The 23200-nt window shown below is 39.2% G+C and overlaps 1 protein-coding gene and 1 long non-coding RNA gene across 10 annotated transcripts in view; one reads left to right on the top strand and one right to left on the bottom strand.

Moving 5' to 3' along the window:
- LOC145512228 (uncharacterized) overlaps window positions 1-23200 on the top strand; it is a 281896-nt gene that overhangs the window by 195339 nt on the left and 63357 nt on the right. The window lies entirely within an intron of this gene.
- LOC145512227 (uncharacterized) overlaps window positions 28-23200 on the bottom strand; it is a 102753-nt gene continuing 79580 nt past the window's right edge. For 2 of the 9 annotated variants that reach the window (XR_014058412.1, XR_014058410.1), the window contains exons 3-7: window positions 17317-17447; window positions 15558-15721; window positions 4298-4347; window positions 3497-3547; window positions 28-373 (exon numbers count right to left, since the gene is read on the bottom strand). Coding sequence is in view for 2 of the 9 variants with exons in the window: in XM_081505853.1 (XP_081361979.1) it covers window positions 2242-2660; window positions 3497-3547; window positions 4298-4340 (513 nt within the window). In the remaining 7 variants the exon portion in view is untranslated. Of the gene's footprint in view, window positions 2727-3496; window positions 3564-4297; window positions 4348-7809; window positions 7985-9891; window positions 9974-10419; window positions 10999-11593; window positions 12765-14632; window positions 14738-15258; window positions 15476-15557; window positions 15722-17316; window positions 17448-23200 lie in introns of all 9 variants that reach the window. The other 7 variants (XR_014058408.1, XR_014058411.1, XM_081505853.1 and 4 more) reach the window with 7 other exon arrangements.

The raw sequence follows: 23200 nt of genomic DNA, 5'->3' as shown, positions 1-23200 counted from the left end.
CACTCAAAAGCCAACAAAGAGACAAGATTGGTGGAAAGGAAAGTTTGCTTTATTTTGGATACTGGCAACCGGGGTGGCTGGGAGGAGGGTGGACTCTTGTCCAAAGGCTGACTCCTGCCTACTGACAATCAGTGGGCAAGAAATTTTGTAGACGGAGAGAGGGTGATACATGCAGAAATTGTACAGTCAGTTCTGACAGTCATCTTGAAATTGGTCATGTGGTGGTCTGATCAGCGTCATCTTGGTTGTTTTAAGTGCTGTTAATCTTCAGTTCTAGGGTCAATTTGTTCCCATTTCTTGAGACCAGTTCTTGGAATTGTAGCCATTTATGTCATGGCTACAGTCAGGTCATCATATAGTTAACTTCTTCTACCTGGTGGGAGTTTCAATATCTATAAGATCGCTCACAGGATATAGCTCAGAATATTATCAATAGCCGATGCTATTTTCCTTAACAATGAAAAATAATGGTCCATGAAGCTCATTCCAAAGATTCAAGTTGGCAAGTGGAAAATCTTCAGTGTGGTTAAATGATAGAACAATTTTTAAGCCCAAATCACATTACATTAATATTCTTAACTAGCATGTTATTATTTAGTAGGTCTTAAAATTAATTTGTAAATCTGCTTTTGTTTTATAATTCCATAAGAAGTCTTCCTGTATTTGTTAAGTTTCTACAGGTGTAGGACACCAAAATCTCCTTAAGCTTATATTCACTATTATTATTTTAAGTACAGTGTGGCTGAATGTGTCCTACCCAAATTCATATATTGAAGACCAATCGCCAAATGTGAGAGTATTTGACGGTGGGGACTTTGGGAGGTGATTAGGTTATAAATGGAATTAGTGCCCCTATAAAAAGATCCCACAGAAGTGTTTGATCCCTTCTGCATGTGAGTGAGGACAGAGAGTTCTTCAGTTCAGTTCAGTCGCTCAGTCGTGTCCGACTCTTTGCGACCCCATGAATCACAGCACACCAGGCCTCCCTGTCCATCACCCACTCCCGGAGTTTACCCAAACTCATGTCCATTGAGTCGGTGATGCCATCCAACCATCTCATCCTCTGTCGTCCCCTTCTTCTCCTGCCCCCAATCCTCCTCAGCATTAGGGTCTTTTCCAATGAGTCAACTCTTCGCATGAGGTAGCCAAAGTACTGGAGTTTCAGCTTCAACATCAGTCCTTCCAATGAACAACCAGGACTGATCTCCTTTAGGATGGACTGGATGGATCTCCTTGCTGTCCAAGGGACTCTCAAGAGTCTTCTCCAACACCACAGTTCAAAAGCATCAATTCTTCGGCACTCAGCTTTCTTCACCGTCCAACTCTCACATCCATACATGACCACTGGAAAAATCATAGCCTTGACTAGACAGACCTTTGTTGGCAAAGTAATGTCTCTGCTTTTAAATAAGCTATCTAGGTTGGTCATAACCTTCCTTGCAAGGGGTAAGCGTCTTTTAATTTCATGGCTACAGTCACCATCTGCAGTGATTTTGGAGCCCAGAAAAATAAAGTCTGACACTGTTTCCACTGTTTGCCCATCTATTTCCCATGAAGTGATGGGACCAGATGCCATGATCTTAGTTTTCTGAATGTTGAGCTTTAAGCCAACTTTTTGATTCTCCTCTTTCACTTTCCTCAAGAGGCTCTTTAGTTCTTCTTCACTTTCTGCCATAAGGGTGGTGTCATCTGCATATCTGAGGTTATTGATATTTCTCCCGGCAATCTTGATTCCAACTTGTGTTTCTTCCAGCCCAGCATTTCTCGTGATGTACTCTGCAAATAAGTTAAATAAGCAGGGTGACAATATACAGCCTTGCCGTACTCCTTTTCCTATTTGGAACCAGTCTGTTGTTCCATGTCCAGTTCTAACTGTTGCTTCCTGACCTGCATACAGCTTTCTCAAGAGACAGGTCAGGTGGTCTGATATTTGCATCTCTTTCAGAATTTTCCACAGTTTATTGTGATCCACACAGTCAAAGGCTTTGGCATAGTCAATAAAGCAGAAATAGATGCTTTTTCGATGATCCAGCGGATGTTGGCAATTTGATCTCTGGTTCCTCTGCCTTTTCTAAAACCAGCTTGAACATCTGGAAGTTCATGGTTCACGTATTGCTGAAGCCTGGCTTGGAGAATTTTGAGCATTACTTTACTAGCGTGTGAGATGAGTGCAATTGTGCGGTAGTTTGAGCATTCTTTGGCATTGCCTTTCTTTGGGATTGGAATGAAAACTGACCTTTTCTAGTCCTGTGGCCACTGCTGAGTTTTCCAGATTTGCTGGCATATCGAGTGCAACACTTTCATAGCATCATCTTTGAGGATCTGAAATATCTCAACTGGAATTTCATCACCTCCACTAGCTTTGTTCGTAGTGATGCTTTCTAAGGCCCACTTGACTTCACATTCCAGGATGTCTGGCTCTAGGTGAGTGATCACACCATCGTGATTATCTGGGTCATGAAGATCTTTTTTGTACAGTTCTTCTGTGTATTCTTGCCACCTCTTCTTAATATCTTCTGCTTCTCTCAGGTCCATACCATTTCTGTCTTTTATCGAGCCCATCTTTGCATGAAATGTTCCCTTGGTATCTCTAATTTTCTTGAAGAGATCTCTAGTCTTTTCCATTCTGTTGTTTTCCTCTATTTCTTTGCATTGATCCCCTTAGAAGAAATGGAGTCGCCATCATGGTCAACAAAAGAGTCCGAAATGCAGTACTTGGATGCAATCTCAAAAATGACAGAATGATCTCTGTTTGTTTCCAAGTCAAACCATTCAATATCATGGTAATCCAAGTCTATGCCCCGACCAGTAACACTGAAGAAGCTGAACTTGAACGATTCTATGAAGACCTACAAGACCTTTTAGAACTAACACCCAAAAAAGATGTCCTTTTCATTATAGGGGACTGGAATGCAAAAGTAGGAAGTCAGGAAACACCTGGCGTAACAGGCAAATTTGGCCTTGGAGTACAGAATGAAGCAGGGCAAAGGCTAATAGAGTTTTGCCAAGAGAACGCACTGGTCATAGCAAACACCCTATTCCAACAACACAAGAGAAGACTCTACACATGGACATCACCAGATGGTCAACACCGAAATCAGATTGATTATATTCTTTGCAGTCAAAGATGGAGAAGCTCTATATATTCAGCAAAAACAAGACAAGGAGCAGACTGTGTCTCAGAACATGAACTCCTTATTGCCAAATTCAGACTTAAGTTGAAGAAAGTAGTTAAAACCACTAGACCGTTCAGGTATGGCCTAAATCAAATCCCTTATGATTATATAGTGGAAATGAGAAATAGATTTAAGGGACTAGATCTGATAGACAGAGTGCCTGATGAACTATGGACAGAGGTTCGTGACATTGTACAGGAGACCGGGTCAAGACCATCCCCATGGAAAAGAAATGCAAAAAAGCAAAATGGCTGTCTGAGGAGGCCTTACAAATAGCTGGGAAAAGAAGAGAAGTGAAAAGCAAAGGAGAGAGTTCTTACCAGATACCAAATCTGCAACTTCCTTGAGCTTGATTTCTTGGCCTCCAAAACCTTGAGAAACAAATAACTACTGTTTTTTAGTAAGCTACTCAGTCTATGGTGTTCTCTTACAGCAGCTGAACTAAGACAGTAAGTTTTATGAAGAGGGAATTTATTCTTAGCTATAATACTTTGGAAATTATAATACATACATTCAGCATGTAAAATGTTTATATGTACATATTTTCATGTATAAATTTAATACTGGATGACTAAAAAAATGTTACCCATTGATTGAGTCCTCTGAAGTTTGAGAAGCACTTTTATTTCTTATACTTCCATAAATGCTTTCTTTAAACTTCTCTTATTTTCCCTCCAGATTCAGAGTAGAGAACCTTAAAGGTTCACTAACATCTTTGTCTTATTCTAATTCTTCTTCTTGGCATGAATTTCCTCATTGATCAAATGAGAGGATATAGACTTACATCAGAGGAGATAGGGCCAAGGGTGCAAGAGAAACATGTTCTCAGAGGTTATTTATATTGGTTATTGAGAAAAGGACAGAAATATCCCAGTACAGTGTCCACTGCAGCACCCATGGATGACTTGGCAGTGCATATTGTTTTCTGCACTTGGAGAACATCAGGGCATAGAGGAAATATGCCTGCTTTTTTTTCCTACTAAGAACAAAGTTCTGAGTAAGAATTTGGCTCCCATACAAAAAAGTTAATACAAAGATTGCTTCTCTTCAATAGATTTACTTGACTTAATTTCTTATGGGTCTTCTTATTTGTAGATTTAAGAGCTGAGGCAAAAACTTACCTGGTTGCCAGAGAACTCCAAGAGCATAATCAGCTCTCAACATATTGCTTCTGTCAAAGGAAAAGAGACACAGAAAGTGACAAATGCAGATACAAATGCAGTCTGTATGAAACATAGCATGCTTTTCATAAAATGGAAAGGACATCTGCTAGTTGCCTACTTGTATATGCTTCCCTTTACTTCAGTGTTTCGAGTACAAGACAGATTGGGGATCTGTGGGAAATGGGGTTCAGGGTATAAGAACCCCTACTGGCTGTCCTACATACAGTTACTGGCTAATGTGGATAGAGGAAGGGACCACCTCTATTTCATCTTTCCATTGTCTGCCAGAGTGGCATGTAATCTATTCCAGGCATCTGCAACTGGAAGCAAAACATGCCAATTATTTTTATTGATCTAAAGCCTTCATAGGTGGGACACCTTGCCAGGGCAGCATATGGAAATTTAGATAAGGAAATGATTGCAGAGGCACGGAAAGGGCTTCACTATTTGGAAAAGAATGTATAGGCCTTAAAAAAATGAACAAGCACTTGGTATTCCAGAGCTTAAGATGAGCCAAAGATGAATTATGCAGTCGCTGCAATCGAAATTGATTACTAAGCCTTCAATGAGTCATATGCCTTAGGAATTAAGTACTCCAATCTATTATTGTCAGTATCTTGATCGGTCAACCAGGCTGTGAATGGGAATTTGCATTAAATTGATTTGAGTGTTTTTTCTTGAACTAACATCACTCAATCAAGGGACACATTCAGACAGAGCTAGATAAGTCTGACTGAATTTGATTTGGAAAACCAGGGTAGCAAGGGGTTAGCGGGCAGAATTTAAAAGGACCATAAATCTGGCACTACAGGATGGGCTGGAAGAAGAAGGTGACTAGTCTTTGTGCCACAAATAGGGTATGGAGTCAAAGCAGATTTGTTTTGTGAGTCTGTAGCATGTTGATACAGTCATGGATTACAAAATTCATCATCAGGTAATACAGAGAACTACTTCTTGGGAGATTTCAGAAGATCTGATTCAGAAATGGCAAAGTATTTGCCAACTGTGTCAGGATTAAGTCTTGTTTATAGTGTGTGTTTGCCATGCAATGATCTTTTGACTCAATGAATGTCATTAACTTTATGTATAATTAAGCTTTTATGTAAAGAGGGTGAGTAGATTACATGACCTCAGGTCTACTCAAGTTTAACATTACATGATCCTGTGAGCAGAAAAATATCAAGTGTCAAATTTCACTCCAACACGCTCTTTGTTGGCTGGATGCTAGGATTCACAAAAAGCCTCAGCTGTCCCAGGCACTCAGTCCTGGCATTTAACTGATGGTTTAGGGAAGGCATGAGTCCCTGGGGCTATGATGGGTTGGAAAGTTTTGAGATGAACTTGTAATAGATACCAAGAGTTTAAAACATTTGAATGTTGACTGGATATACCTACAGCTCAGAAAGGAGCATTTGTTGATGCTCAAAATGATTCTGATTCATTACATTATGAATAAAATAAATGAATTCTCTCTCTCTATTTTGCTCTAAACCACTCACACAGATACAATAATAAGGATCCAGCTTTGAATGGTGGGGAAAGGGCAATAAAAACTTGTCAGATGGTTCTTTACAGTAGGAGAAAACCATGAATTCCCAGTGAACCTATAGTATCTTTGCATCTTAACCTGTTCTAACTAAATAATACCATGTTGAAATTTTATTACTTCATTCTCAAAAATGTCTAACTTTGAACTGTTATAGCATTGCTCTTAGCTGACTGAAGGCTTTTTAGAAGGATCGTAACTAATATTCACCTGTACTAACCACTAAGCTGTAAATTTGGTAAAGATAAGAGGTTACTGGTTTCCTGATCAAGCAGGACTTATGGGAGTAATAGTTGACAGTGTTGAATCTCTTCCATTTCCATCTTATCTGTTACCAGCATTGCCATGGTAACATTTTTCAGGGTGTCCTTACTATTGATTACTGCTTGCCAGAAGTCTCAGATGTATCTGAGAATGTAGGCATTTGTATTACCACATGTCCCTTCTATGACTCTCTTTCATGGCAAGGTAAAGAAGTCAATAACACTGAATGAGTCTTTAATCATGCTGATATTCAAAGGATACGTGTCTTTGATGTTTCAGACTATATATTTGCTTGGTTTGATTAAAATACAGGAAGTACTTCTTAAAGATCAATATCATGAAAGTTACTTTGCCCCTTGAAATTTTCTCTTAAGCAGAAGTTGAAGTTTTGAAGCTAAGTCATTTGCACAAGAAATGCTCATTGTTTGAATATGTTACCATTTGAAGATACAATAATCAATATTTTTGCAGCATTGTACATTAGAGTTGTTCAGTCAAACTCCATTCAACATGAACCATGGGTTCTGCTGAATTCTTGTTTGAACTAGAAAGCAACTAAGGGCAAAACCAGTACAGCAAAGATAAAATTACTGTATTATAATGCTCTAGTCAATTGTATGGGATGTACTGATCCCAGAATGATGAAAATTAGATAGAAGCCAAGCAAAAGAAGTTGAGAATCCATTTTCAAGGATATGAAAATTTGGTCAGGAGATGACTTTGAAGTAGCGAGATGTGTGTATTAGCCTTAACTATTAAACCTATAGAAAGGACCTGGAAAAATAACCCTAGAAAGAGCACAGTTTGTATATTTCCAGTATGGAGAGGAGGTGACCTTAGTTGGTAAATAATCAGTGGGTCTGAGATGGAAGTTTCAGGATGCCCCAGGAGTATGCAGATTTGTGTTGCAAGGGTAAGAAGTGGAATGAAGGCAAATAGTGAGAGGATCCATGAAATGAAATATTGAGTGGAACCAGCTGCATCTCCACCAAACTTCTATTAAAATTTGGAAAAACTAGGCTGCAGAACTTGGTTAACATTTTCATAGCCACTAGGGGACCTCAGTTGAATGTTTGTTGTGTATCTAAAGGCTCTTCCTCATTCTGTGTCTCCCTCATCTTCTGACCCTGGTCAGTGTTTATACAGATGTCACAGTCTGAGTTTCTAATTGTATCTATAGTGACCTTCAGAGAGGAGAGACAAAATAGATTCCAACACAAGCTCATTCCTGTGGTAACTCCTACTTAAAAGGGACAATATTTCTGAACAATAAATGCTATAGACTTTTTAACTGAGGTTCTGTGATGTGAAAAGTAATAAAAATTTACAAATGAATAAATTCATGTTTATAGTTTTACCACCTCACTGGAAATAAAAATACCCAATAGTCTAAAATTTATCAAAAAGAAGTCAATATGATGTTATGTTTTAGGTTCTAGGATATATAGTAATCATATTTGTATCAGAGGCATTGATTTAAGTTTGACATAACTATTATTAAATATCAAATTATTCAGAGATTTTCTTCTGGATTGTCTGAGCCCCTGTATAGCATACTCTTTTCAGGCTAGCCTTGTATATCTGTCCATTCATAGAGTCAGTTGAGCAACTAAATCCCAAGAAGTGCCTAAGAGAGTTGCGTGTGTAAGAGTAGTCCTACCTCCTCCTGATGATCAAGGTCAGTACTCTCTGTTAGGATTCTGACTCTTCTTTGCTTGCTAGACCCTGGATGCAAGAGGCTCAAGTGCTCATGAGTCATTTTACAATTCAGGATTCTTGGTATGTCCTCTGTAACAGTGTTAGCTTTTGGGGCCCCAGTACCCTTCCATGCTTTGCTAGGAAATGCAGGAAAAAAGAAGCATAAATTAAGGGCTCCCAGTGAGTCACTGAGAGAGTACATGGCTGTGATTGAAGCTATTACTTGCTTGAGGTTTTGGTAGTCTATAGTCATTCCAACTCGGTCTGGTTTTGGTAGGGACTAGATGGGATAAGCCAGGCTTCAGCAATACGTGTACCATGAACTTCCAGGTGTTCAAGCTGGTTTTAGAAAAGGCAGAGGAACCAGAGATCAAATTGCCAACATCTGCTGGATCATCGAAAAAGCAAGAGAGTTCCAGAAAAACATCTATTTCTGCTTTATTGACTATGCCAAAGCCTTGACTGTGTGGATCACAATAAACTGTGGAAAATTCTGAAAGAGATGCAAATATCAGACCACCTGACCTGCCTCTTGAGAAACCTGTATGCAGGTCAGGAAGCAACAGTTAGAACTGGACATGGAACAACAGACTGGTTCCAAATAGGAAAAGGAGTACGGCAAGGCTGTATATTGTCACCCTGCTTATTTAACTTATATGTAGAGTACATCATGAGAAACGCTGGGCTGGAGGAAGCACAAGCTGGAATCAAGATTGCTGGGAGAAATATCAATAACCTCAGATATGCAGATGACACCACCCTTATGGCAGAAAGTGAAGAAGAACTAAAGAGCCTCTTGATGAAAGTGAAAGAGGAGAGTCAAAAAGTTGGCTTAAAGCTCAACATTCAGAAAACTAAGATCATGGCATCTGGTCCCATCACTTCATGGGAAATAGATGGGGAAACAGTGGAAACAGTGGCTGAGTTTATTTTTCTGGGCTCCAAAATCACTGCAGATGGTGACTTCTGCCATGAAATTAAACGATGCTTACTCCTTGGAAGGAAAGTTATGGCCAACCTAGACAGCATATTGAAAAGCAGAGACATTACTCTGCCAACAAAGGTCCGTCTAGTCAAGGCTATGGTTTTTCCAGTGGTCATGTATGGATGTGAGAGTTGGACTATAAAGAAAGCTGAGTGCCAAAGAATTGATGCTTTTGAACTGTGGTGTTGGAGAAGACTCTTGAAAGTCCCTTGGACTGCAAGGAGATCCATCCAGTCAATCCTAAAGGAGATCAGTCCTGGGTGTTCATTGGAAGGACTGATGTTGAAGCTGAAACTCCAATACTTTGGCCACCTGATGTGAAGAGCTGACTCATTGGAAAAGACCCTAATGCTGAGAAGGATTGGGGGCAGGAGAAGAAGGGGACGACAGAGGATGAGATGGTTGATGGCATCACTGCCTCAATGGACATGGGTTTGGGTGAACTCTGGCAGTTGGTGATGGACAGGGAGGCCTCGTGTGCTGCAGTTCATGGGGTCACAAAGAGCCAGACATGACTGAGCGACTGAACTGAACTGAGATGGGATAAATGGGAATTACCATCCTTGCATCCTTGAAATCTTTAAAGGTAGCACCAATAGCCACTATCTCCCTCCCCAAGATGTGATCTTGTTTTTTATTTACTGCTTTGGCCATTGGTAAGGGCAGTTTTTAGAAGCTTCCACCTAGCCTATACGATTCAGTTTCATAGGGGGAAGAGCCATGACCCCAAGATTGGAGTTGCACCATTTTCAAACATGCTAATCCCAATCATACTTTATGGAAATGGAGAAAGGACCAATACACAGGTCTGCAGATCAAGCTGACCCATTGAAACCTGGACTCTAGTCAGGATTTCATTTATTATTTGGTTTTCATATGGCTCAATGTGAACAGGGGGCCATTATCATATTTTGAGTTTCCAAGTTTCATGATCAATTGACTCCCTTTCTTTAACACTTGTCAAAAGACTGGGAATTCTTTTTTCCTCAGTATATAGTTTCCCTGAGTAAATGGTCCCATATCCTTTTGGACAAAGGAATCATTACCATGGATACTTACTATGGCTTTGCAGGATCCTGGAGACCTGGTCACCTCTTCAATAAATGGGGTTTGAGTCTGAAAACTGGCTCAGGACTAGAAACTGCACAATGGATTGTGACCCTTTAATGGGATGCCTTCCCTCAGAGTCCTTGTCATTCATCATTACATTCCTTTGTTGCTACAAGTTGATTAGTATCCTTGTTGGCTGCCCACCTATTTTGCTCTAGGGTTGCCATGTTCCATTAACTATCTTCATACCTTTTTGTGAGTTAGGTCCCTTTGACTGCCTCTCCAATCTTGGCACTTACTATGATAATTGTGACACTTTGGCTTGACTTCTGTCTACATACCATAATTTCCCAAATATCATCTCTCACCTATAGAATAAAGCCACTACTTAGCATTTTAGCTAAGTAGCACCCTTCTTCCCAATAGCACATTCTTTCTGGCCTTAGTAAATGGTGTTTGCAATGGACTGTCCTGTGGAAAGTAATCATCTGGCAAGTCTTATAAATGAATATAGTATAACCATTCTAGCACACTCACTTGCCTCAGCCTTTTAATCTATTCCCCCTCTATCTTCCATAGAAATTCTATCATTTCAATCTCTCCAGCATGGATCATTACTTGTTTTATATTTCTAGGAGTCATCATAGTCACAAGTTCACACCATTTGTTGGATGTGGAAACCTCTGCAAGGATGTTAAATCATGTATCTCAGGAAAACACCCTCAAGTCGACATCTTTCTTATCCAGTTTTCACACTCCAGAGATTTAAGTGAAGAGGTGATTGACTTGGGAGTATCCTGGCCCCTTTTATCAGGCACACTTATCATTTAGTCCCACGTGTACTCCTCTGATTCTTGCTCATACATGCTCATTGTGTTTGCAGCTCCTTTGTGGCATAGCCCTTTGCTTCTCTCTTCAACCAAGCATATCCTCAGCTGGGCTGTGCTGCCAGCTTTAACAACAGACTACTACCTTGTGCCAGAGTCTCTCTGTGTGTTTCATCTACTATTAACACTGGTGTCCTCATTGCCAACCGGGCAGCCAGCTCCAGAGCCCCTATCTTATCACCTTCTTTCTCAAACCATTTCCAATACCAATTCTCTTAGGTTTGGTTCTCTGCAAGAAAACAGTGAGATGAGCTTGGGGTACATTATATTTATTAGAAAACATAATATGTGGAAGAGAATGGGAGAAAGAAAGATTGGACAGAAGAACTAAAAACAAACAAAAAAAGCAATGTAGTAGACCTGATAGAACCTTTAGGTAACCTGGCAGGGAGCTTTGGAGCTAGTGTTGTGCCTCTGAGTTGTGACTACTTGGAATGGAATTGCTTTTTTTTTTTTTTTTAATATTGGAGCATATTTGGTTAACAATGTATTAGTTTCAGTTGTGATTCAGTTATACATATACATGTATCTATTATTTTTCAAATTCTTTTCCCGTTTAGGTTATTACAGAATATTGAGCAGAGTTCTTTGTGCTATACAGTAGGTTCCTGTTGGTTATCTATTCTAAATATAGCAGTGTGTACATGTCAGTATTAAACTCCAAATCTATCTCACCTCCCAACCTTTTCCCAGTGGTAACCATAAATTTGTTCTCTAAGTCTGTGAGTCTGTTTCTGTTCTATAAAGTTCATTTGTATCATGTTTTTTAAGATTCTGCATATAAGTGACATCATATGATATTTGTCTTTCTTTGTCTAACTTACTTCACTTAATCTCCAGATCCATCTATGTTGCGGCAAATGACGTTATTTCATTCTTTTTAGTGGCTGAGTAATATTTCATTATATATATGTACCACATCTTCTTTATTCATCTGCTGATGAACATTTAGTATTGGATATTATAAATACTGCTGGATATTATAAACAGTGCTTCCATGTCTTGGACACTATAAACAGTGCTGCAATGAACATTGGGGTGCACGTACCCTTTTGAATCATGTTTTTCTCTGGATAAATGCCCAGGAATGAGATGGCTGGATCATACGGTAGTTCTATTTTTAGTTTTTTAAGGGACCTCCATACTGGTCTCCTTTAGACTTTTCTCTTACTCGGTCCCCAAGTGTGGGCTCTCTGGGGGAAGGGGATGACCTTGGGGAAGGCAGCTCTTTGCTTCTGAGGCAAACTTTGAAGGAACTGACAGTTGGCGGCTGTTTGCCTTACCTACTGTGGTTGGTAGACATGTAAAAGTACTCCCCACCTTTCAAACAAGGACTTGTCCAGGTTGCAGTCAGCAAACAACACTTTTTATGCTAGTATTTTCTTTTGAAAAGCTAATGGCAGTGGTCACAAAATAAAGGACAGTGTTGAGGAGGAAGAGATTTTCTTTCTAGATGAAATATGATGGTGCAATCAGGTCAGTAGGTTTTGTGAAAGTAACTTGATCTAGTTCCTGGCTTGACTCCATCCTTGTTCTATGACTTTTTCTTCTTCCCCATTCATGGATGAAAGTGTAAGTGTAAAAATACTTGTCTGACCAAGCACAGTAATCAAGCTCACAAATGTCAAGTTACCCCCTTTGAGGTACTCCGTAAGAAACAGAAGAGCAGTCAATCTGTGCATGGGAGGTGGGAGAAGGCATTGTCCCATCGGTTCTTCCTTCCTCTTAAAGGGAGAAAAAAAGCTGGTTTCCATTCTTCCCTTCTACTTTCTCAAGCTCTCACATCCAGAGCCTTGTACATAGTGGTGTGCTCTCAATGTTTTTGGCAACATCGATTCTTTGATAACAATTGTTCCTAGGGTTATAATACTTCCTAGGTTATAAAATTAGAACTTTGTGGGTTGGTGTCAGAAGCCTTGGCATTTCTATATAACAATTTATTTGAAAGAAAATTTTCTGCAAAAGCTTATGTTCCAGATGTTTTTCTTTTCTTTCCTGTGAAGCAGCATATATTTATGGTTATCTATACAGAAAACCTACAGAAATATATACTAAAAAAACTATCATTTTTTTGTAAAAATAAAAGTTTACATAAATTCTCTCATGCTAAATATATTCTGGACCTTGCTTTTTCTTGCCTCCTTTCCCACACTTAATTTTTAAAGAAAAATCCATGTTTATAAACAAAGTATATGTATATATGTGTGCATGCTTGTGTGTATATATGTATGTGTACACATATACATATGTGTAGATATATATATACACACAAATACACATAAATGTCCACTGAGGAGCATAGCATTATTGATAATAACCCAGTTTATCCATTTTTAAAAATTGACATCCAGGTTGAGTCCTGTTCTTCACTATTACAAATTTTGTTTGTGTCATTGGTTCATGTCTGGTACACATGAAATTCTCCAGAAGTGCATATAACCTATGACCCAGAAACAAATTTTTGAGGAGCACTTTGGCAACATTTCCTGAGAAACTGCGCCAGTTTATAGTTTCATAAGCAGTCTGGTAACAAAGCCTGAAAATTCCAACTCTTGGTTTTGTCAACCTGCTGAGTATCTTCTAGATCTCAAGGTAAATTTATTTTGAATTCCTTTGGTATTTAGTGTGGTTAAGAGCTTTGAAGCTAATGGCCATTTTGATTTTCTCCTGTGAATTTTTCTCATCCTTTCTGCCCATTTTTCTATGGTTGTCTCTTCTTATCAATTTATAGGAATTTTTCAATTACACTGAATATAATACTTTGCTGTTCTTGTTCCAATTATATTCCCTTTGATCTGTGGCTTGTGAGTTTTACATTTTAATGTAATTACATTTGTTACATTAAAAAAAATAGCTTAAACACATTTCCTTTATTAGCTTTGTTTGCTTTATCTAATAAATCCTTTCCTGTTGTGAGTTCCTCAAGTATTCTATATTTTCTCTCAGTTTTCAAAGTTTTACTTTTCACATTCAGGTCTCACAGACACTCATTTTAAAGAAAATTTTGTCCATCTAGAAAACTGCTTTTATGCTGGCATGTGAAGATCTGACATTTACTGAGTAGCAGTTCTTCACTGGTCAGTAATACCGCCTCTGTCAGGTACCACATGTTCAGGCCTCTTTCTGTGCCTTATATTCAGTGCCTTTTGTCCATTTATCACTACCTGCTGTGTCCTCTCCCCACCAATACACACACTCTAGGCTCCAATAGAATGGAATTTTTCTTTGTTGGCCATCCTTATTTCTTTGTTTCTAAATCTTCACAAAAATCAAAAGAACTATGTAAGCAAACTTGTAAGATATAGATATTTTAAACACCCTGTAGGTTAGAGTACTTATTTTATTCATAAATATTTCAATGTGTGTTTCTAAGGGCTAATTTATCAGATTTTCTTCAAAATAATATGAGAATAGGGAAGTAAGTGGGGTACAGATGAAACAAAATTGGCTCTGAGTTAATAAATGAGGCTGCATGATAATTACATGGAGGTTCATTAAACATCAAAGTAGGCAAAATAGTAAAAGCTCTTCTAAATTTATTGTAGAAAATTTTATTGATTTCTTATTTAATTGCATTATAGTCAGAATCTAAGGTCTGAATATTAATTGTTTAGAAAGCAAAAATGTATTTTATCCATACATATATGAATAAAATAATACATATCACACATATAAATAAAATTTTGTAAATGTCCAATTTTTGTTATATGTAGTGTTCTTCTAGATATATTACTGGAATAGGTTTGTTAGTGGTTCAGATATTCTCGATACATATGAAGTTATTTATTAATTTGGGAGAATTATAAGTATAAGGTGAAATTGAAAAATCTACAGTCATAACAAAAGCTTCTGCCAGTTCTTACTTTATATTGAGATTTTGTTATATGTAGTATTCTTTCCTGGAGAATCCCATGGACAGAGAAGCCTGGCAGTCCATGGAGTCACAAGAGTTGGACATGACTTAGGGTCTAAAGAGAGATAGGTATACAAGTTCATGCTACACTTTCTATTAGTAAAAATGCATTATTAGGGATTAATACCATATATTGATATATAGCTACTCAATCTTACATGAATATTTTGACATTAACAATGTTTATTTAGTATTTTCTAGGAGTATCTCTTCCATTAATTTATTTTCAAATTGTGACTCTAGTCATTGAATAGCCAATTTTTTAAAGAGCCAGTCAGATTATTTATCTATTATTTAAAGACATGTTTAATCATTGCATTTGATGATTCCATTATCTCATGGTTTAAAACAAGTTTTTTTCCCCCCTTTTTCCTCCTCTGTTTACTTGAATTCTTGGTTTGACTGAATTCTCTATTCCTTTTTTCCTCTTTTGGTTTGGAACTTATTGATTCTATATCTGGTATTTTAGTGCTCATCTTTATGAGTTAACATGAATATTGACTTAGAGGAAGATTGGGCTTAGACTTTGTATTGGTCAGGAGGAAGATAAAGATGAAAAGAATTCTAATGCATCACCTTCCATGTTAGTGCCAATATTTTAGTTCTGTATTATTTAGCCTCTTGGTCAGATGTATCCCATCACCACATCCTCTCAGCCTCGTTCGTCTTTTACCAGCTGCTAGTGGAGAACCAGCCCTGGGTGCACTGTGACCCACTTCACGCAGGAGCAGTCCCTCAGCCTCCCCTGTGCCTTGTGCTTCTGGCCTCCCACTCTCTTACTCTTCTTGGAGCCCTCACATATCATGGACATGTAGACAGTTAATACACTGAAGAGTAAAACTTTGTCCATTCCCACTCGTCAGATATTTACTTACTGGCTCTGCTTCCTCCCTTCACCCGTAGACAATCTCTAGTCACACTGTATGTGGCTTTTGGGGGAAGTCTCATGGGCTTGAACAATCAGTCATATGTTTATTTTGGGTCTTCCTCCTTTCCTGCTTCATTTCCTCTAGCACTTACTCCTGCTTTCTAGGGTTATCTTTAAAAAAAAAAAAAAAAAGTAGTATATAAGTTCACTGTCTTGGGCCCTGGTAGTTAAGGATTAAGATCCTGAGACCTGAGATGGAGACTTTGGGACATATGAGCCTGAAAAGCCTAAAACCCTGGAATGGTAGGTACTCTGTAAGCCCTACCCCATAAACTCAAGGCCTGAATTCTCCTGGAGCAGTGGTGGATATTTTCTGTGCCTTACTGACAGCTTATCATCTCATGACTTGCTTCTCTGTGCTTCTCAGCCTGGGGACTTTCTCTAGTGCCTCAGGAGCTTGCTAAACATGTGCAGAGCAGCCCAGAAATGCTGACCTGAAATACCACTGGGATAACCTTCAACCAGTGGGGAATGGAAGTTGGTGGATAAACACTCCAGAGCTTTTGCTCCCTTTGTAGAAAATTACATATTCTACAAGCACCCCTAAAGCGGCATGGATCCCTGGCTGCTCACAGTAGCAACCCACTCAGTAATGTAGTCTTCATGCATTTTCCTTCTTCTCTTTCACTATCCCCACTTCTTTACTGGGTGCAGGTAGTTTATTTGGGAAGTGATCCCAAGAAACACAAGCCTTTGGCTTGGGTCTATATTTAGGGAGGTCCAAGCTATAACAACCCAGATTCCCTTGCTCCCACCAGGAAGGTAAAGTAGCTTTCTTGTTCCTGCCAGAGAGTAGCATCCTTTAGCCTGAAGAAAGGAGTATTGTCTCCTTTGGGCTGAAGACCATGTAATGACTTTAAGGCAGGTGCCTTATAAAATGATGCTCATCCTTTTCAAGTGCCACTGCAGGCCTCCAGGCCAATCAAGACCAGGTCTCAGCACAGCCTGAGCGTGGAAATACCATCCTTTTGTCAAGAGGAAACAGTTCACATGTCAAAGGAAATGCAGGACCTGGCTTATATGTACTCTGGGAACCAGGAAAACTCAGGTCAAAGACTATCTTGAAAGATTTTAGATAAAAGGGGAGAATAAATGCAGAATAAGGGAGAATTTATGGACACAGGGTCTCTCATCTATGACTCAGAAGTCAATGTATTGGCAAGGAGGCCTGCAGCCAGTGCTGAGCATCTGTTGGGGGGACTCCTTTAAGCTTCTTCCTGTGTACTTTGCTCCTGGATTTCCTTGTATGTCTCATGCTGTGATGTCAGAGAAGCCCAAGGTAAGAAAAGATGAGGGCATGACAGGGTGCAGTAAACTTGCAAAAGTGGTGGAAGCCTGGAAGGAACTGGTATAGGGGGGCTGGGATGAGAGGTGAGGATGAAAGGATTGGATCAGATCTGAAGTAATGTGCAAATATACATCTTAGGGATTTTCTTCCTTATATATTTAATAGATCTCTAAACTAACAGTTTGAGCTTTTAGGAAGGAATTCTTTTACTTTGTTTTTAAGTAAAGTATTTTTTAAGAATAGTTTTACACTTACAAAAAATTGCAGATATTACAGAGTGTTCACATCTTATACCCAGTTTCCCCTACTATTATTATCTTACATTAGTATGGTACATTTGTTATAATTAATGAACCAGTATTTCTATATTATTCTCAATTAAATCCATCCTTTATTCAGATTTTTCTTAGCTTTTTACCTGATGTCGTTCCTTTTTATTTCGTTTTGTCTCAGAAACTCATCAGGATCCTACGTTACATTTAGCTGCTATGCTTCTTCAGTTTTCGCTAGGCTATGACAGTTTCTCAGAATTTCCTTGTTTTTCATGACCTTGAAAGTTTGGAGGAACACTGGTTAGATATTTTGTAGAATGGCATTCTAAAATTTATCCAGTGCTAATAACAAGATTAACAGAAGTTACAGGTTTGGGGGAGGAAGATGAAAGAGGTAAAATGTCATTTTCATTGCACTGTTTTAGGGCACATACTACCAACATGACTTATCAGTGTGATGTTGACCGTGATTACCTAGCTGAGATGGTATTTTTCAAGTTCTCTACTGAGAAGTTACTGTTTTGTCTCCTCGTAATCTCTGTCTTCAGGAAGACTGAATTTAAGACAATGCCTATTTGTGATCTTATTATAAAACCTGTTGAAATTAAACCCGCTCTAGTGAACAATAATTTGTAAACTTGTCCAAATTACTTCAGATACTATCTTTATTCTTACAGATGAGAGAGTAGAAGCCCTAAAAGTTCGGTCAACTTGTTTGAAGACATAACTGATAAAGGGTGAGGAACAGAATGGGAAAATAGCATTCTGCCTCAGAGACTAGTGTCTGATCATTTATACCACATGAGTAGAGCTAAACCAAGAGCTGAATATATATAGAAATTGCTCCTAGTAGTCAGTGATAATGAAAAGTCCTTCATATAATCTTGGTTTTATTTTATTTCTATTGAGTATAGTTCATTTATAATATTAGTTTCAGGTATACAAAACAGTGCTTCAATGTTTTTATAGATTACACTCCATTTACAGTTACTATGAAATAATGGCTATATTATACTATGGATGTGAGAGTTGGACTATAAAGAAAGCTGAGCACTGAAGAATTGATGCTTTTGAACTGTGGTGTTGGTCTTGAGAGTCCCTTGGACTGCAAGGAGATCCAAACAGTCCATCCTAAAGGAGATCAGTCCTGGGTGTTCATTGGAAGGACTGATGCTGAAGCTGAAACTCCAATACTTTGGCCACCTCATGGGAAGAGCTGACTCATTGGAAAGATGCTGAGGCTGGGAAAGATTGAGTGCAGGAGGAGAAGGGGACGACAGAGGATGAGATGGTTGGATGGCATCACCAACTCAATGGACATGGGTTTGGGTGGACTCCGGGAGTTGGTGATGGACAGGGAGACCTGGCGTGCTGCGGTTCATGGGGTTGCAAAGAGTCAGACATGACGGAGCCACTGAACTGAACTGAACTGAATGGCTATATTTCCCTGTTCTGTATAATATATCCTTCTTGCTTATTTATTTCCTAGAAAGCAGATTGTATATATTAAATGTTTACTCCTATCTTAGCCCTTCTTCCATCCATCTGCCCACAGGTAACCAGCTCAAAAGCATCAATTCTTCGGTGCTCAGTTTTCTTTATAGTCCAACTCTCACATCCATGCACGACTACTGGAAAAACCATGGCCTTGATTAGACGGATCTTTGTTGGCAAAGTAATGTCTCTGCTTTTTAATATGCTGTCTAGGTTGGTCATAACTTTTCTTCCAAGGAGCAAGCGTCTTTTTATTTCATGGCTGCAGTCACCATCTGCAGTAATGTTGGAGCCCCCAAAATAAAGTCTGTCACTGTTTCCACTATCTATTTGCCATGAAGTGATGGGACCAGATGCCATGATCTTAGTTTTCTGAATGTTGAGTGTCAAGCTAACTTTTTCACTCTCCTCTTTCACTTTCATCAAGAGGCTCTTTAGTTCTTCTTCACTTTCTGCCGTAAGGGTGGTGTCGTCTGCATCTGAGGTTATTGATATTTCTCCCGGCAATCTTGATTCCAGCTTGTGTTTCTTCCAGCCCAGCGTTTCTCATGATGTACTCTGCATATAAGTTAAATAAGCAGGGTGACAATATACAGCCTTGCCGTACTCCTTTTCCTATTTGGAACCAGTCTGTTGTTCCATGTCCAGTTCTAACTGTTGCTTCCTGACCTGCATACAGATTTCTCAGGAGGCAGGTCAGGTGGTCTGGTATTCCTCTCTCTTTAAGAATTTTCCACAGTTTGTTGTGATCCACACAGTCCAAGACTTTGGCATAGTCAATAAAGCAGAAGTAGATGTTTTTCTGGAACTCTCTTACTTTTTCAATGATCCAACGGATATGATCTCTGGTTCTTCTTCCTTTTCTAAATCCACCTTCCTATGGACAGAGGTTGGTGACATTGTACAGGAGATAGGGATCAAGAACATCCCCAAGAAAAATAAATGCAAAAAAACAAAATGGCTGCCTGAGGAGTTCTTATAAATAGCTGTGAAAAGAAGAGAAGTGAAAAGCAGAGGAGGAAAGGAAAGATATACCGATTTGAATACAGGAGTTCCACAGAACAGCATTGAGATAAGAAATCCTTCCTCAGTGATCAGTGCAAAGAAATAGAGGAAAACAATATATGGGAAAGACTAGAGATCTCTCCAAGAAAATTAGAGATACCAAAAGATCATTTCATTCAAAGATGGGCTTAATAAAGGACAGAAATGGTATGGACCTAACAGAAGCAGAAGATGTTAAGAGGAGGTGGCAAGAATACCCATGAGAACTATACAAAAAAGATCTTCATGATCCAGATAATCACGATGATCACTCACCTAGAGCCAGACATCCTTGTATGTGAAGTCAAGTGGGCCTTAGGAAGCATCGCTACGAACAAAGCTAGTGGAGGTGATGGAATTCCAGTTGAGCTATTTCAAATCCTCAAAGGTGATGCTGTGAAAGTGCTGCACTCAATGTGCCAACAAATTTGGAAAACTCAGCAGTGACCACAGGACTGGAAAAGGTCAGTTTCGTTCCAATCCCAAAGAAAGGCAATGCCAAAGAATGCTTAAACTACCGCACAATTGCACTCATCTTACACGCTAGTAAAGTAATGCTCAAAATTCTCCAAGCCAGGCTTCAGCAGTACGTGAACCGTGAACTTCCAGATGTTCACGCTGAATTTAGAAAAGGCTCTTTATAGTTCACTATTATTTTATTGTGTGTATGCCATATATTCTTTATCCATTCTTCTGTTGATGAGCAAGTACTTAGGTTGCTACCATATTTTGACTATTGTAAATAATGTTGTGAACATTGGGGTACATGTGGTTTTCATTTTTCCAGATACATACCAAGGAGTAGAATTGATAGATCACATGGTAGTTCTATTTTTAGTTTTCTGAGAAACTTCCATACTGTTATCCATAGTGACCTCATCAATTTACATTCCTACAGAGTACAGGTGTTCCCTTTTCTCCACATCTTCATCAGTATTTACTATTTGTGATTTTTTCAATGATAGCCATCTTGACATGTGTGTGGTGATATCTCATTGTGGTTTTGATCTGCATTTCTTTGCTGATTCACAGTGTGGAGCTTCTTTCATGTGCCTTTTAACCATCTGTATATTTTTTGGAAAAAATGTCTTTTTAAGTCTTCTGCCCATTTTTAAATTGACTTGTTTTTCTTATGAGTTGTATGAGCTATTTATTGTGGGTTTGATCCTTGGGTCAGGAAGATCCCCTGGAGAAGGAAATGGCTTCCCACTCTAGTAGTCTTGCCTGGGAAATCCTATGGGAAGAGGAGCCTAGTGGGCTCTTTTCATGTGTTGATGGCCATCATCACAGATTATTTTTTAAATATTTTCTAATTAAAATTCTCACTGTGTTCATCTATTGTTTTCCCTAATTCAGTTGGCATTCTTATTACTAGCGCTTTGAACTCTACCTGGCTAGTTATTTATTTCTGTTTTATTAGTTGTTTTTTTTTTCCAAGGGGTTTTCTCTTATCCTTTCACTTTTCTCATTTTGCTTAAATTTCTATGAAATTAAATGAAACGATTACCTATCCAGTCTTGAAGGGGGTATCCCTCTGTGGGTATGTCCCTGTACAGTCTGCGGGTGCCCAGTGGCTGTCTTGGGAGAGCTGGATCTGATGTGAGCATGAATCTTGTCTTTTCTCAGGGTGTTTTGGTGGCTATCATCATGTAAAGAGGTGGGGATGAAGGTGAAGGGGCTGTGGCCAGTGCCTGGTGTGAGCTGGGGCTTCTCCACTGCTCATACATCAGAACCAGCTACTGGGCATGTGGTTGGGGCCCAAGCTGCCGGAGCAGAAGCCCAGAGCATTGAGTCTGAGCTGGCTCTGTTTCCTTTAAGTGTTGGTGCGTTGCCCACTCCCATCTCTGTTTCCCTTGCCTCAGGGGTTCTGGGCATGGACTGTAGCAGCCACAGCAGCAAAGTAGGGGACTGCTTCATGACAGTAATGTCAGCTCCTCTCCTATTCAGATGCTATTCAGATCTAGACCAGTTTTGTCCTTCACAACTGAGCCCTCCCTTGGCTGCAGCAGCCCTCGCCCCAGCGTAGAGGTCCATTGTGAAACGTGCAGACACTTGTTGCAGGCTGGGGTGGTCATGAGAAACCAGCCAATATCCTATACAGTTTCATTCTTCCCTCACTGCCCTGCTTCTGGAGTAAGCAAGTGTATGTGTGTGCTCCTTGTGGGTGGATTGCAGACTTCCCACTGCTCTCCTTTTAGTCCCATGAGCCCTCCAACCAGCCAGGGGGACTTGTCTTCTCAGTGTTGAATCCCAGAGTTGGGGTACCCAATATGTGGCTCGAATTGCTCACTTCCCAGAGAGGATCTCCCAGCCTTTATAATCCCCCTTCTCTTCTGAGTCCTAGCCCAGTGGCACAGGTCCTGACTCGATCTCTTCTCTTCCTTTTCCGCTCAATCGTGTGTATTACTTACAGCGTTAGTTGTAACAAGAGTCTTTCTGCCAGTCTCCAGTTAGTTTTCAGTGAGAATTGCCTTACACATAGATGTATATTTGATGCGTTTATGGGGGGAGGTGAGTTCCGTGTCCTCCTGCCTCTGTCATTTAATCTCTCCTTTCTTGGTTTGTCTGTTAAAGTGACATTCAAACTGACTGGAAATATTAAGGGACCAATATTCTAGCACATTCAATTTTGGGTTCCCAAAGATCAATTATTTGTTCTGAGGTGACATAAGTCTCTGTTTATTCTTCAGGAAGCTTCTTGGGGAAACAGTCTTCGAAATTTTTTTTACTATGAATGTATATGGACCAAACTATCCAGTGGTTCATTCAATCCATATATATTGATAATATTTATTATGTTTGTAATATGTAATATTTCAGAAAATATTTGTTCATACTATAAAGAATTATAGAAATGCAAGAAGTAGACACCTAGGACTTTCTCTTCTGCCAGTCCTTTGTCAAGGGGTAATGGGGAGTAAATGAAAACTTCTACTTTATAGTCTATGGTAGAAAATCATGTATATCAAGCTATAGCTCTGTAGAAATATGCCAAGAAGCTCAAATAAGTTAATAGCATTTGAAAAGATTAATCATGTGGACTGTGCTCTACCACAGTCTATGTCACACTAAAGAATATAATTTATTTATATTCAGATTCATTTAGTCCAGATCCTAAGGGACTACACAGGGATAAAGAAGATGGATATTTCCTCATAGATCATTATATCTTCCCCTTTTATTCTCACTGATGCTAATGTGGCTGTTGTCTTATACCTGGACATTATATAACTTATTAGTCTGTTTTATTGCCACATCTAATATCCCACCATATGTTAGGTTTGCTTTCATAAGACATTGCTTTTATCAGGTGAGTCTCCTCCTCAAACCTTTGGTATCATTTTGTCCTGGGTATGAAGGAGTTGATTATCTGCTCCCAGCCTGTTCCTGTTTCTATTCCACAAGTAGTTACAGCTAGGCAGATATATTTATTTCCCAGTATCCTCTGAGCATTTTGAGCTTTATCCCTGCTCACTGTATTACCTTACCTTA

Source organism: Giraffa tippelskirchi, chromosome 7, assembly GCF_054371585.1.
Source record: "Giraffa tippelskirchi isolate mGirTip1 chromosome 7, T2T-mGirTip1v1.2.pri, whole genome shotgun sequence".
In the NCBI taxonomy this organism is placed as follows: Eukaryota; Metazoa; Chordata; class Mammalia; order Artiodactyla; family Giraffidae; genus Giraffa; species Giraffa tippelskirchi.
Note: the sequence above shows the minus strand (reverse complement) of the source record. Positions and strands in the feature narration are given on the sequence as shown.